Below are 14,847 nucleotides of genomic sequence, written 5' to 3'. Positions count from 1 at the left end.
CCTAATATACCTGTGCCTACCTCTAGGTCACCTAGCGACACCTATGTCCACTTAGACAACACTAGGCATGATTCTATAGCAAATACCTAGCGGTTGATTAAGAACCATGTGAACCGGCACCTAAAAGTTAGGTGCAGTTTACAGAATCAGGCCCGAAGGGCTCCTGCGCTAACCCCATGTTAATCAGTTAGCACATGACAATGCCCTGCATGCTAATTGGTTAGTGTTGTCATGCCCACTCTCTACCCCCAAATATGCCCCTTTCCAGAAAATCAAAAATATTTTTTAGTGCGCAGTATGCACACTCAGATTAGCAAATTTACTCAGGACGTCCCAGTGCATCCCACAGTAACCCTTTTAAAGCTATGGTAAGATGCATTAGTGCTTGCCACAGCTTCGGAAAAGGACCCCTAAGCTAATTTTTCCTCTTGATTTAATTGTTTCAACATTTCCTGGTATTAGGTCTTGAAGATAATTTGATCCTTGTTTGGAATCTTTAAAACAAAGCATTTCTCATGTCTTCTTTCTCCTACAGTTTGCAGGAATGCCACTGTTGCTGACATTGTCTTTCTTGTGGACAGCTCATCAAGCACTGAGGAACAGGATTTTGAGCTAGTGAAGAGCTTCCTGTACACGGTTGTTGCAAGTCTCAACATTGGTAGAGATGCAGTCCAAGTTGGAGTGGCACAGTTCTCTACCAAGAGCTCCCAAAAGTTTCTTCTTAATCAGTACTCTCGTAAGAATGAAATTCTCGAAGAAATAGAGAAACTGACTTACAATGAAGGTGACACGTATGCAGGAAGTGCCTTAGATTTTGTTAGGACGACGTACTTTACAGAGTTGGCTGGTAGCAGAGCAAAAAAGAATGTACTTCAGGTAGTTATATTCATCACGGATGGCAAGTCTGAAGATGAAGTTGAAGAGCCAGCCAGACAGCTGAAAGCTATGGGAATCTCTGTCTACACAATTGGAATCGGTTTCTATTCTATTGATGAGCTTCACAAAATTGCAAGCAAGCCTATAGAGAAATTTGTTTTCACCCTTGAAGATTTCAGTGATCTGAAGGATATATCCAGCCTGCTTCTGGAAACGGTGTGCTCTTCAGTGGAGACCCAAATACAAGGTAAAATAATTAATTTTTTATAACCCAGATTAATATCAAATTATTAAGTAAGAGACTACTGGGCAGCTTCCACTAAAGTCAGCATCCTCATATTTGTTTAAAATTCCATTAAAGTGTCTCATTAACAGATAATAATCTCCCTTTCAGTGCAAAGCATAGGTGTGTAGGGTTGGTTATGAGTTTAATCATTGAGTTTCAACCAGTTAGTAGGTCCATACAAGTGTGTTGCAAAGCTGGTATGCTCAGGCCCTAAAAAAAGGGGAGGAGGTCTGCTTCCAGGGCGACCCTAACAGGACAGCACTCAGTATTTCAGATCTACTTAGATACAAACCTTCCCCATGTCTGTCTCAATAGCAGACTATGGACTTTTCCTCCAGAAACTTGCCCAAACCTTTTTTTAAAACTAGCTACATTAACCATTCTTACCACATCCTCTGGCAACATATTCCAGAGCTTAACTATTTTCTGAGTGAAAAAATATTTCCTCCTATTGGTTTTAAAAGTATTTCCATGTAACTTCATTGAGTGTCCCCTAGTCTTTGTCATTTTTGATGGAGTAAAAAAATCGATCCACTTGTACCCATTCTACACCACTCAGGATTTTTTAGACCTCAATCATATCTCCACTCAGCTGTCTCTTTTCTAAGACGAAGAACCCTAACCTCTTTAGTTTATCTTCAGATTACACCATGGAGCGATATAGAGGCATTATAACATTCTTAGTCTTGTTAACCATCCCTTTTAAAATAATTCCTAGCATCTTGTTTCCTTTTTTGGGCCGCCACCGCACATTGGGTAGAAGGTTTCATCGTATTGTCTACAATGACACCCAGATCCCTTTTCTTGGGTGCTGACCCCCTAGCATCTGGTAACTGTGATGTGGATCTTCCCAATGTGTATCACTTTGCATTTCTCCATATTAAATTTTATCTGCCATTTGAACGCCCAGTCTTCCAATTTCCTAAGGTCTGCCTGCAATTTTTCACAATCCGCCTACGTTTTAACAGCTTTGAACAGTTCAGTGTCACTTGCAAATTTAATTACCTCGCTCATTCCAATTTCCAGATCATTTATAAATAAGTTAAATAGCACTGGTCTCAGTACAGATTCCTTTAGCAATCAACTATTTTCCCCTCCTCCATTGAGGAAAATGGCCATTTAACCCTACCCACTGTGTTCTAATCCACAACTGAACATTGTCTCCTATCCCATTACTCTTTAATTTTCTCAAGAGCCTCTCATGAGGAACTTTGTCAAAAGTTTTCTGAAAATCTAGATACACTACATTAACCAGCTCAGCTGTATCCACATGTTTATTCACACATTCAAAGAAGTCAAGCAGATTGATGAGACAGGACCTCCCTTGGCTGAACCCATGCTGACTCTGTCCCATTAATGTTTGTCTATGTGTTCCACAATTTTATTTTTTGATAATTGTTTCCACCATTTTGTCCTGCGCTGAAGTCAGGTTTACCAGTCTGTAATTTCCTGGATCTCCCCTGGAATCCTTTTTAAAAATCACCATAACATTGTCCATCCTCCAATCTCCAGGTACTACAGACAATTTTAGCAACAGGTCACCAGCAGCAGATCACCAATTTATATTTCAGTCCTTTTAGTATCCTGGGATGTATACCATCTGGTCCAGGTGGTTTATCATTCTTTAACTTGTCAACTTGTCTTAGTACATCTTCCAGGTTCACCGAGATTTCTTTCAGTTCCTCCACATCATCACCCTTGAAAACCATTTCTGGTTCAGATAGATCTCTGATGAATGAAACAGGAAAGCCACCTCCACAAGTCAGTAGCAAAATGAGCAGTGGAAATAAAAAAGTACACTTGTATTTTTGGACATTTCAAAACTCTGCTTTATTTCCAAGATAACTTGGCACACACATGTTTCAGCCTATACGGCCTGCCTCAGGAGTTTTATTGTTAACACAGTGTATTTTGCTGAGTGAAATGTCTCACTAATCAGACCAACATCACTAAAGGCACCCTTAGAAATTGATGTGAACTTGTGAACTCCGATTTGCTAGAAAGGTAGCTCTCTTCCATCTTCTTCCATAAAGATCGAAGCAAAGAATTCATTTACCCCCTCTTCTACAAAGCCGCACTAGCGGCTGCAGCGTGGTAACAGCCCCGAAGCCCTTAAATCTCTAGTGCGGCTTTGTAGAAGAGGGGGTTAGTCTCTTCACTATGGCCTTATCCTCCCTGAGTACCCCTTTTGCTCCTTGATCTACCAATGGTCTCACAGATTCCCTCACAGGTTTTCTTCTGATATACCTAAAGAAATTGTTACTAACTTTAGTATTTGGGTAGCTAGGACTTACAATCCAGGCTTACAGAATAGGAAGAAGTAAACTCCAACCTCCCAACCTGTAAGGACATATTGGGGTGAAGTGAGATTACCCAAAAATCCCTACCTTTAATTTTTTAGGATTCTGTCCTCCATTTCTACTTGCTTCTCCACTACACAGTTTAAGTCCCAGGCGAGTCTCTCAATGCAATTTATTGAGATGCTTCTTCAGATAAAAAGACCAAACAATTGTATGGGTGGGGAACATTTTCTCAAATACCATAGGGATGCTCATCCTTCTGAATTCCCTCCTTAGCTTCTCTGATTCCCTGAACCATTCTTCAGGTTTCTCAGCTATGTACATATAGAGTGGAGATAGGGTATATATATGTTAGGTGTAGAGTATTCTATACTGTTAATTCAGTCAAAAAGAAAACAAAACCCAAACTGTATTGATCTGTCTCAAAACCATCATAGAAACATACTAACTCTGTATTATACCACCATTACAGAATCACGTGTTTGTAACACAACTACAGAAGCTCATGTATTGTAACACCTTTACAGAAGCTCATGTAAACCGCTCTGAATTGACTTCCCAGTCATTAGTAGCGGTACAGAAGCTTTCAATAAACAATAAACAACTTTCAATCTGGGGCTGATTCTTTTTAATATATTTGTGAGAGACAATGCTGAAGGGTTAGAAGGAAAAGTTTACCTTTTTCCAAATGACACAAACATTGCTAACAAAGCAGAGGGAGTAGAAGCCATGAGAAGAGATCTCCCAAAAATTTGAAGAAGGAGCTAAGAAAGGGGTTCTCAAATCTAGTCCTCAAGATTAACAATAAAGAATGACACAATGACTGTTACCTGCGGCTAGCCGCAGGTAGCCACAGGCAACCAACAGGAACAGGGAAAAAAAAAGGATTGGTAGCCTCGGGTTCGGGGACAAGGTCATTTACTGCCCTGCAGAACAGTGAATGGCCTTGTCCCTGCAGTAAAGTATTTGACATGTAATGTAATGTAATTTATTTCTTATATACCGCTAAACTCCGTTAGGATTCTAAGCGGTTTACAGAAAAATAGACAATAGGGTGCATTAAAATTATAAGTAAAATAGGTACTTAGAAATTCCCTTACTGTCCCGAAGGCTCACAATCTAACTAAAGTACCTGGAAAAATGACAATTAGTAGAGTAATGAGACATGCATTGCCTCCCTTCCCACCCCTCCCGGTCAGCAGTCCATCAGCCCCTCCCTCCTCCCTCCTGATCACTGTGGTCCAGGCATCTCTTACCCTCTTCAGGCCATCTCCCTCCCTTCTCCTCACCTTTGCTTGTGATTTTCAGAGTTTTCTCTCTATGTAAGCAGTCCAGATGCCACAGCCTTCTCACAAGTTGCACACGACTTTCCCAAAACTTCTCCTCTGATGTAAACCACCCAGGTAAAAACAGGAAGTTGCATCAGAGGAGAAGCTTCGTGGAAGCCACACATGACCTGTGAGAAGGCTGGCATCCGGGCCGCACAGAGAGAAAACCTCGATTCTGAAAAGGGCCTGTGAAGGTGATGGGAAGGGAAGGAGATGACCCTATGAGGGGAAGAGGTTGAGTGGCACTGAAGGGGAGGGGAGAGAGGAACAGAAGGAAAATGGGGAGGAGAGAGGAGGGAGTAGACACTGCATGGATGTGGGGAGGAGAAAGAAATAGAGGGGAACAGATGCCAAAGAGAAGTGGAGAGAGAGGGAAGAGCAGATGCTGTATGGAAATGGGGAGGGGAGAGATGGGAACAGATGCTGAAGGGAAGTGGAGAGAGAGGGGGTGGGGATAGAGGAACAGATCCAAAGGGAAATGGGGAGGAGAGAGGGGGGATCAGACACTGCATGAAAGTGGGGAGGGAGAGGAAGCAGATGCTGCATGGAAGTGGGGAGGAGAGAGAGGGGGATTAGACGCTGAAAGGAAGTGGGGAGGAAAAAGAGGAGCAGATAATGGATGGAAGTGGGGAGGGGAGAGAAAGGAACAGAGGAATGCGCTCCCAGAGGATGTAATAGGGCAGAGAAAGATTTAAGAAAGGATTGGACAATTTCCTGCTGGAAAAGGGGATAGAGGGGTATAGATAAAGAATTACTGCACAGGTTCTGGATCTGTTGGGCTGCCGCGTGAGCGGACTGTTGGGCACGATGGACCTCAGGTCTGATCCAGCTAAGGGAGGACAAGTTCAGGACAAATATCAGGAAGTTCTGCTTCACACAACGAGTGGTAGAAACCTGGAATGCTCTCCCAAAAGAGGTAATTGCAGAATCCACCGTTCTAGGGTTTAAGGGTAAGTTAGATCTATATCTCCTTATGAGTGGCTTAAGGTGACATAGTTAAGGGTAAGCTCGATGCACATCTCTTATGAGAAGCTTAGAGTGATATGGGGACTAATACTATGCCAGGGTACACCTGGCGGGGCCTCCGCGTGTGCGGATCGCCGGACTTGATGGACCTAGGGTCTGTTCCGGAGATGGCACTTCTTATGTTCTTATGTTATGTTCTTATGTTCTTATGTAAGTTGGGAGGAGAGAGAGAGAGAGAGAAGCACATACTGGATGGAAGGAGGGGGAGATAGGGGAAGATGAAAGAGATTGGGGGAAGATGAAAGAGTTAGTGAAGGGTGAGAGAAAGAGGTGGCAAGCTGAAGGTAGACACAATGAAAGGGAAATTGAGGACTCCTCCCCTTTTGTTTTTGCCTTTCCCCCTCTTTTTTATTAAATTGTAGTTCATTCCCCTTTTCCCTGGTTTTTCTTGTACTGTTGAATGTAACATAACCTAGCATTATTGCATGGTAATGTTTGTATTGTTGTCTTTCTCTTTTGTTTTTGAAACTATATTTTAAATATCTTTGTACATCGCTTTGAAATATGACTTAGCGTTTAATCAAAAATTTTTAATAAACTTGAAACTTGAAACTTGAAAGTAGATGAGGTAGAAAACAAATTAAGAAGGAAGAGCAGAAAAGAAAAGGAAGGGAAAGGGAGAGGAGATTTACCAGAGCATTGGGGGAGGGGGAGGAGACAGATACCAGATCTGAAGGGAGGAAAGGAGGAGAGAGAGATGCTAAAAACCACCTGGGGGAGGGAGGGAAAGATGGAAGGGAAGAAGAAAGAGATGCCAGACCATGAGGGAGCAGAGGGAAGAAGATGGGTGCTAGACCAATGGGAGGGAGGGAAGGGAGAGATGGAAGGAAGAGGTAGACAGTTTCTGTTAGAGGCATAGCAATAGAGCAGATGCCATAAGGAAGAGGCAGAGAGAAGCCAGACAGTGGATGGAAGGAAGAGAATGATGAGAAGATGAGGATAGCAGAAACAAGACAACAAAGGTAGAAAAAATAGTTCTATTTCTTTTCTTTTTTGCTTTAGGATAAAGTAGTACACTTCTACCTCCATATTTACGGGGGTTAGGGGCAGAGCCGGCCTGAAAATATGGAAAAATTATGAATAACTTTAGGGCCGACTCTGACCCACCCCCACCTCCTTACTACCTCACGGATCTGTCCACTGTACTGTCATAGAGGCTGGTATGTACTATTTATTTCACATCTTTGGGAGATGGGAGGGGGTCACTGACTACTGGAGGTATGTGGGAGGTCATACCTTCATGCATCCTGTGGTTATCTGGTCAGTTTAGGTACCTTTTTGGCCCTTATGTGCTTTTTAAATAGGTCTAACTCCAGACATCTACATGATATTCTGGATGTCTTCAAAAAGGTTTCATTATCCCTGCAAGACATCCAAGTTCTAATAGACAAAGGGTGACTGTTTTAACAAGATTGAGAACTAAATGGTTGCTGCCCTAATCCTGCCTAAAACAAGCTTCTAAAATGCCCCCCCCCCCCCTCCTCCTTTAAGATTTAGACATACTGGAGTAGTGTATCTAGATTTTCAGAAAACTTTTGACAAAGTTCCTCATGAGAGGCTTCTGAGAAAATTAAAGAGTCATGGGATACAAGGAAATGTTCAGTTGTGGATTAAGAAATGGTTATCGGATAGAAAACAGACGGAAGAGTTAAATGGCTATTTTTCTCAATGGAGGAGGGTAAATAGTGGAGTGCCATAGGGATCTGTACTGGGATCAGTGCTATTTAACACTTCTAAATCTTAGTGAGATCTCGTGTTCAGGATCATAGAAATTGAGTTACTCAGTCTTTATATTTTCTTCAGGATAGGTCACTGTGGACTCCAGTAAAATCATAAAAATGTGACCTCTCTCAAACTGATCTTTGTTGGTCTTGTAATAGTACCGTCCTTTAAACATGATTTGAGTGTACAGATGTTTGAACCAAAGTTAGGAAGATGCTACAATTTTTTTTTTTTAGTCAAGGTTTATTTATTAAAGTTTTAAAATTTTTACAAAACATGGTTAAGAACAGCCATATGCAAGAAACTGTAACATCGGTATGTTCATGTAAAACAAATAAACATACAATATATGCAGGTAAATAGTTGGCTTATAAACATGAGTCTATAAAATTAACTGAGGCATATTTGAGCCTTATACTTCAGTAAAAGACCATTCTATATATAAGAGCATGAATCAAGAAGTGAGTTCAAAATAAAGAGCAAGAGAAAAAGAGAGGAAGAGAGAAGGAAAGAAGAGAGGAGAGGAGCAATCAAGGAGTATTGGAGTGGAGGTAGGATTTCATTAATGTAATGTAATGTAATTTATTTCTTATATACCGCTACATCCGTTAGGTTCTAAGCGGTTTACAGAAAATATACATTAAGATTAGAAATAAGAAAGGTACTTGAAAAATTCCCTTACTGTCCCGAAGGCTCACAATCTAACTAAAGTACCTGGAGGGTAATAGAGAAGTGAAAAGTAGAGTTAGAGGAAAAATAAAAATAAAATAAACATTTTAACAAGACAGCATTGATCTAAATACTTTGGAAGGTAGAAGAGAGGAGAGAAAAGAATAGAAGCATGATGAAGTGATGAAGTGGAGCAAGTAAGTTTAGGAGGAGCGATTGACGTTTCCAGAAAGGGCTTCTTCAGGGAAGAGACTTGGCCAACAGTCCCAGGATGCCTATGTCTCCTCCCCTGAGATGTTCTCCCATCCATGCATTCCCTCCCAGACACACTGCCCGTGCCCCAGCCGCTCCAAGGAGGCCCATTTCAGTTGAAATTGTGTGAATCTGTTGGAAGACTTAGCCAAGTAAGCCTCGGTTCTATATGTGAGACATACAAGATTCCACCATTGCGAGTGTGAGGCCTTGGATAAATCCTTCCAGTGAGTAAGCAGGACTTTCAGAGCTAATGTGAACAAAATATCAAAAAGAAAGTGATCTGAATCAGAAATTGTGGTGGGGAGGGCAAAAGATTTTAACAGCAGCATTTGATAGGTTAAGGGAATATTCATGTGGAAAATAGAGCAAATTGTGTCCCAAGTTGAGGACCAAAAGGAGGTAATTGTGGAGCAGGTAAAAAGAAGGTGTTTCAGGGTGCCTACTTCAGAATGACAGGACCAGCAGAGGTTAGAGTAGGAGGAATTGATTCTATGTGATTTAATAGGGGTCCAATGTGCTCTATGGAGGAAAAAGACTATGTGTTGAAGGATCGATGCTGAACGAGATGTATGAAAGGTGGTGTGGAAAATATGAGGCCAAGCCTCTTCAGAAATCGACGTACCCAGATCCAATTCCCAAGAGGATTTCAAAGGGGCTAAGGAGTCAGGGAGCAGTGATTTAAGTAGTTTGTAGAAATGTGAAGCGGTGTGTCCTGTTGACAGAAATTGACTGGAAAGAGAGTACAGTGAGGGAGCCAAGTTGAAAGGCAGTGGGTATAGGCCCGATTTATTGAGCGAGGATCTTAATTGGAGCCATCTGTAGAAGTGAGATGCGTTAAGGGAGAAGTCGGTCATCAGCTCATTGAAGGTAAGAAAGGACCCATTCGGATGGCATAAAGAGCCTAAGTCCCATATATGACAATCATACCAAGAGGACCAGTATATAGGCTTTTTATCAATTAAGAGGAGTTTGTTGAACCAGATAGGGCAAAAGGTAGATTTGATCCAAGGGATATCAAGTTGTGCATCAAGAGCAGTAAGTATCTTATGAGTGGTCGATATTAAGGGGATTTTTAGAGAGATTGGGAAAGTTTTTAGTGCCCATCAGACTAAGAAGGGGAAAGGGGTGAAAAAGAGAAGTCTCTAGCCGTAACCAATTAGGTATATCTAAGGGAGAGGGAGAGGAAAACCATTCCGCTCCTTGTCGAAGAATAAAGGCCCTGTGGTAACAGTATAGGTCAGGGAAGTTAACTCTGCCCTGATGGGTAGGGGATTTCAACTTACGGAATGAGATCCGATGGGGCTTGTTATTCCATAAGAAGCGTAATAGTTTCGATTCCATTTGTTTATAGAAAGCAGGAGGGAATAGAAGAGGAAACATGTTAAATAGATAGGTGATCTTTGGAACCACCATCATTTTGAGAGTATCTAATCGACCCCACCAGTTAAGATGAAGGGGCGACCACTTTGAAAGGGAAGAGGAAATATGATCAAGAAGATCAGTGGAAATTTGCTGCACAGAGGCACGAAGGTCCCTGTCAAAAGAGAGACCCAGATACTTGAGTCCTGTGGAGACCCAGGTGAAGGGTTGAGAGGCAATAGTAAATGGAAGACATGAGTCATTTAGAGGCATAAGTTCTGTTTTGTCCCAATTGATCTTATAACCGGAGAATAGTGAGAAAGAGGAGATCAATTGGATAAGGGAGATCAGAGAGGCTTCTGGGTCAGAAAGATATAATAAAACATCGTCTGCATAGGCTGAGATTTTAAATTCAATATTGGCTATGGAAACTCCCCTGATGTTAGGCGATTGTCTAATAGCTACAAGGAGAGGTTCCAGAGCCAAGTTGCCGGGTGCCTCTATGTAATATGAATGGAGAGGAGGCTTCCTCATTGACAATCAAACGAGCCATGGGATTACTATAGAGTAGTGAGATCATATGAATAAATTCAGCAGGTAAACCAAATTTAGCTAAAACGGCGAACAAATATTTCCACTCCACTCTATCGAATGCTTTCTCAGCATCTAGAGAAACGAGAACTGCAGGACTAGCAGACGAAGAAGTGGAGTGGAGAACGTGACATAAAAGTCTGGTGTTATCGGCCCCATATCGGCCTTTCATAAAGCCTACCTGATCCCTATGGATCAGGCAGGATATAACTTTTTCCAGGCCAAAGACAAGTATTTTGGTGAAGATTTTGTAGTCCAGATTCAACAGTGAAATAGGGCGGTAGTTCTTCACAAGCTGAGGGTCTCTGTTTGGTTTTGGCAGAACAATAATATTCGCTTCGAGAAAACGATGAAGGTTTTTCGGCGATGATTGGAGACTCTGGAAGTAGGAGAGCAGATGTGGCATCAGGAGTGAAGAAAATGATTTGAAGAATTCTGATGTCAAACCATCAGGACCCGGCGCTTTGGCCGAAGGCAAAGAAGATATAGCTCGGCAGATTTCTTCAGGCGAGATTGGTTGCAGCAACGAGCTTTGTTGTGGCTCAGTGAGAGATGGCAGGTTTAAAGGATGAAGGAAGTCCGGGATGGATGTGGTGTCCATCGAATATTCAGAAGAATAGAGGTCAGTATAAAAGTCCGGAAGTCTTCTAATATATCCTTAGTAGAAGAGTGGATTTGACCATTGGAAGATTTCAGATGAATGATCCTTTGTTTAGATCTTCTACCTTTAAGATAGGTGGCTAGCAGATGACCTGCCTTGTTATTAGAAGCATAGTAGGTTGCTGAGCGTCGAAAGATGGATGCAGAAGCAAGCGAGCTAAAAATTTCATTGTATTGAAATTTGAGGAGTTGCAGATGTTTATATAAAGAAGGGTCATGACGAAGGTATAGTTGAGTCTCATAGGCATGAATATCTGTTTCCAGCTGTAGGAGTGAAGATTTGCGCTTCATACGTTGAAAAGCAGAATAGCTAATGATCTCTCCACGGAGCCAAGCCTTATAAGATTCCCAAATGATTGTAAAGTCAGAAACTGAGTCAAGATTAGTGGAAAAGAAGGCTTGGGACTCCATTTTAATACGTGAAAGAAAATCTTCATCGTGTAGTAGGAAGTTGTTCATTCGCCACTGTCTAGATGAGGGAGACGGAGACCAGTCTAGGGAGCAGGAAACAGCTGCGTGGTCTGAAATCGTAATATCATGTATACATGAGGAGGAAACGAGGTTCACAATGTCTTTGGAACTCAAAATGTAGTCAATTCTGGAATAGGTATGATGCGGGGCTGAGTAAAAAGTGTAATCCTTGGTGGTAGGATGAAATATTCTCCAGACGTCCGACCACCCATAGGTATCCATGAGTTGGAGAACTGCAGAATGGGCCCCAAGTTTGGCCGGGTGGCAAGTGGAGGATCTGTCTATAAAAGGGTCGATGGGGAAGTTAAAGTCTCCTGCAAATATGGTGTGGGATGACAAGGATGATTTGCAGACAGTTTGAAATGAGTGCCAAAAGGAGGGATCATCAGAGTTGGGAGCGTAGATGTTGAAGAGATTCAGAGGTTGGCCTGCAATAGTACCCTCTATGAGAGACCATCGTCCATTGGGATCAAATTGGTGTGAAGAGAGTTGGAAATTAAGTGTTCTTTTCATTAATGTGATGACTCCATTTTTCTTACCTTGAGCCGGTGCGGCAAAAGAATGTTGGACCCAACCGCCGGATAGTTTCTGGGCTTCATACGAAGAAAGGTGGGTTTCTTGAAGCAGGCAAATATCGACATCAAGATGTTTGAAATAATGTAAGATCTTTTTCCTCTTGATGGGGTTGTTTATACCCTTAACATTAAGAGATACAAGGTGGATTTTAACCATGAGGGAGATTCGATGTGGAATCTAAGCAGTTACTCCTTGAGTCCAAGATGTAGAAGAAGAGAAGAAGAAAAGCAAGTTATTCATGCCTAATAACAGCTAAAAAAACATAACAAGCGTAGCTCCATGAGTGGGGTCTCATGTTGACAAGAGGAGCTCAGCAGAGGACTCCACAACCCGCCGTTGTAAAATTAGTAGACAAGGATGAGTGCAGCCCGTCTAAATGGAGAAGGAGATAGATTTGGATTCAAAAGTTCAGGTCATAGCTCCCACAGAGTCATCTAAGTAGCGTTGTAGGTCTGAAGGGTTATCAAAGTTTTTAGTCACATTGTGGTATGTCACATGCATACGGGCTGGGTAGAAAAGGCCATACTGCGCCCCTATGTTTTTAAGTTGAGGGCGCATAGAGAGGAAGGCCTTTCTTTTCTGAGCAGTTGATTTTGAAACATCAGGAACAAATAAGATTCGTTTGCCATCGATTGTGAGATCAGGAGCAGATTTAGCTGACTGCAAAATTTGAATGGCTTGCGGATATCGCAGCAGCTTTAACACAATAGGCCTTGGAGGTTTAGAGGGTGCAGGAGGGCCCGAGGGTACTCTGTGCGCCCTCTCAATTTCCAGGGGAGGTGAGAATTGAAGATTTAATTTCTTGGGGATAAAGGCATGTAAGAATGCCAGCATATCCTTCCCCTCCGCTAGTTCGGGTAGGCCAATAATACGCATATTGCTCCTGCGCATCCTGTTTGAGATATCCTCCAGGTCATTCTGTAAAATGGTGAGCTTGTTTAGATCACGTTGGACCGCAAGGAACTGTGAATCATGTGCAGACAGCCTTTCTTCGGCCAGATCGATGCGGGCATTGTGTTGCTTTAATTCTAGCATAAGATTGCCCATCTCCGATTTTATGTCCGCAGTTGCTGCAAGGTTTTCTTGCATGAGCTCTCTGAGGATTTGGAGGTCGCGTGAGATTGACGCTTTCAGCGGCGTGGGTGGCGGCGGCCTTAGCGGGCGACGGCGGCTCATGCTTGGTGCGCTTAGGCGCTGGATGCGGCGCGGAAGAGCTCGCACTTGAGACGGGATCTGGCTTACTCGTTTTGGAGGTCATTCCGGCAACTGCAGGAGTTATTTTTACGTTGGGCACTGGCTCCGATGGGCTGAAAATGATTGTTTTTCGGCGGGGCTGTAGCGGAGAAAAACGCTAAGCAGCCATCTTATAGTCAGGCACATGACACCCCCAAGATGCTACAATTTAATGAATCATTTATTTATTTATTTAAAAATATTTATACATTGCCTATGCCTAGGTGGTTTATCTAAAAGTCTATAATTTGGGAGTCCTTGACTTTTGCATGTGATCTTTCAGATGAAGATGCTACGTTTATTTAATTTTTTTTAAATATCCATTGCTTTTGGAAGAACAATTCTAATCTTTCTGGGTTCTTTTATGGTGGAATATTGTATTACAATTTAGAAAATACAAGGATCTTTATCTTCATCCTTTATTAGTCAATTGCAAATGTAATAAAAATTGGTCCTAATTTGATAAATTTATTTCTACCACTTCCAGTACATCTAATGCAATGAATTGAACAACACTCTAATGCTCATATGAGATGTTTAACTTGTTTATTTTACCTGATTGGTTATGAAAATTAATTTCTGCATCATTATACAGATCAATATGTTACTACCAGTCACTCAATTATGTCTTATGTATATAACTGTATATATAACCATATAGATATATAGAAAGATATAGCTATGTAAACAAACACAAAATAATATCATTCACATTATAGAAAGCCTTAAACCTACAGTCTCATATTAATGTAGTGAGAGGGCTTATAAAGATATTAAACAGTGTTGCCAAATCTGAGCCTTGAGGGACTCCATAGAAAAGAGGTCATCAACTCAAAACTGAGGATAGGAGTATGACAAAGAATGCCCAGTCCTGCAAGAAAGAAGTGAACCAATTTAGAACTGTTCTAATGAGTGCAGCGCAGGGGTGGGTTAAAGCAGAGTTTATATTAACGCACATAACTTTAGAAAATTCAAGCGTAAATGTGTAGATGAACCTAGAAATCTTATGAGCCCCCAAAAGCAAGTATAAATATTTATGCATGTATTTCTTCCAAAATCCAGCACAGTTCACATAGGAAGAAAAGCATAAGGGAACTTTTCATCAATGCATGCACTTATAAAATTACTTCCTTAATTATATCCTGTCTAAACACATGACTCAGAGGCCCCGTGTGTCTTATAAAAAACTGCTCATTAAATCCACCCACTGAAAACCATGCAGTACGTTGTCCTTAAACTATGCATGACCCCATTATCCTGTTTTGGATATTCGAGTCACTCTCTTGGCATAACCAACATCAACCAATGCCAGTTAATGTATTTAAATTTTAAATTTGGTAGGAAGTGGGGGAGGGAGGGAAGAGGAAATGCATACCCACTCATCTTACCTATTGGCCCATCCACAAATTGTCATCTAGTTATGTTACTAGTAGGATGCCTGGTAAAACATGATTGATATAGTTTAGCTGGAATTACAATAAGGAGATCTTTTTGC

At 41.6% G+C, this 14,847-nt stretch overlaps 1 protein-coding gene across 5 annotated transcripts in view; it reads left to right on the top strand.

The window, feature by feature from the left end:
- The window catches only part of COL6A6 (collagen type VI alpha 6 chain), a 274,284-nt gene that overhangs the window by 82,720 nt on the left and 176,717 nt on the right, over positions 1 to 14,847 (top strand). For all 5 annotated transcript variants that reach the window (XM_033930035.1, XM_033930033.1, XM_033930034.1 and 2 more), the window contains one exon: positions 536 to 1,123. In XM_033930035.1, the coding sequence (XP_033785926.1) occupies positions 536 to 1,123 (588 nt within the window). The remainder of the gene's footprint in view (positions 1 to 535; positions 1,124 to 14,847) is intronic.

This window comes from Geotrypetes seraphini, chromosome 2 (assembly GCF_902459505.1).
Source record: "Geotrypetes seraphini chromosome 2, aGeoSer1.1, whole genome shotgun sequence".
NCBI lineage: Eukaryota > Metazoa > Chordata > Amphibia > Gymnophiona > Dermophiidae > Geotrypetes > Geotrypetes seraphini.
The sequence above is the reverse complement of the archived record's forward strand: the minus strand, read 5'-3'. Positions and strand labels throughout refer to the sequence as shown.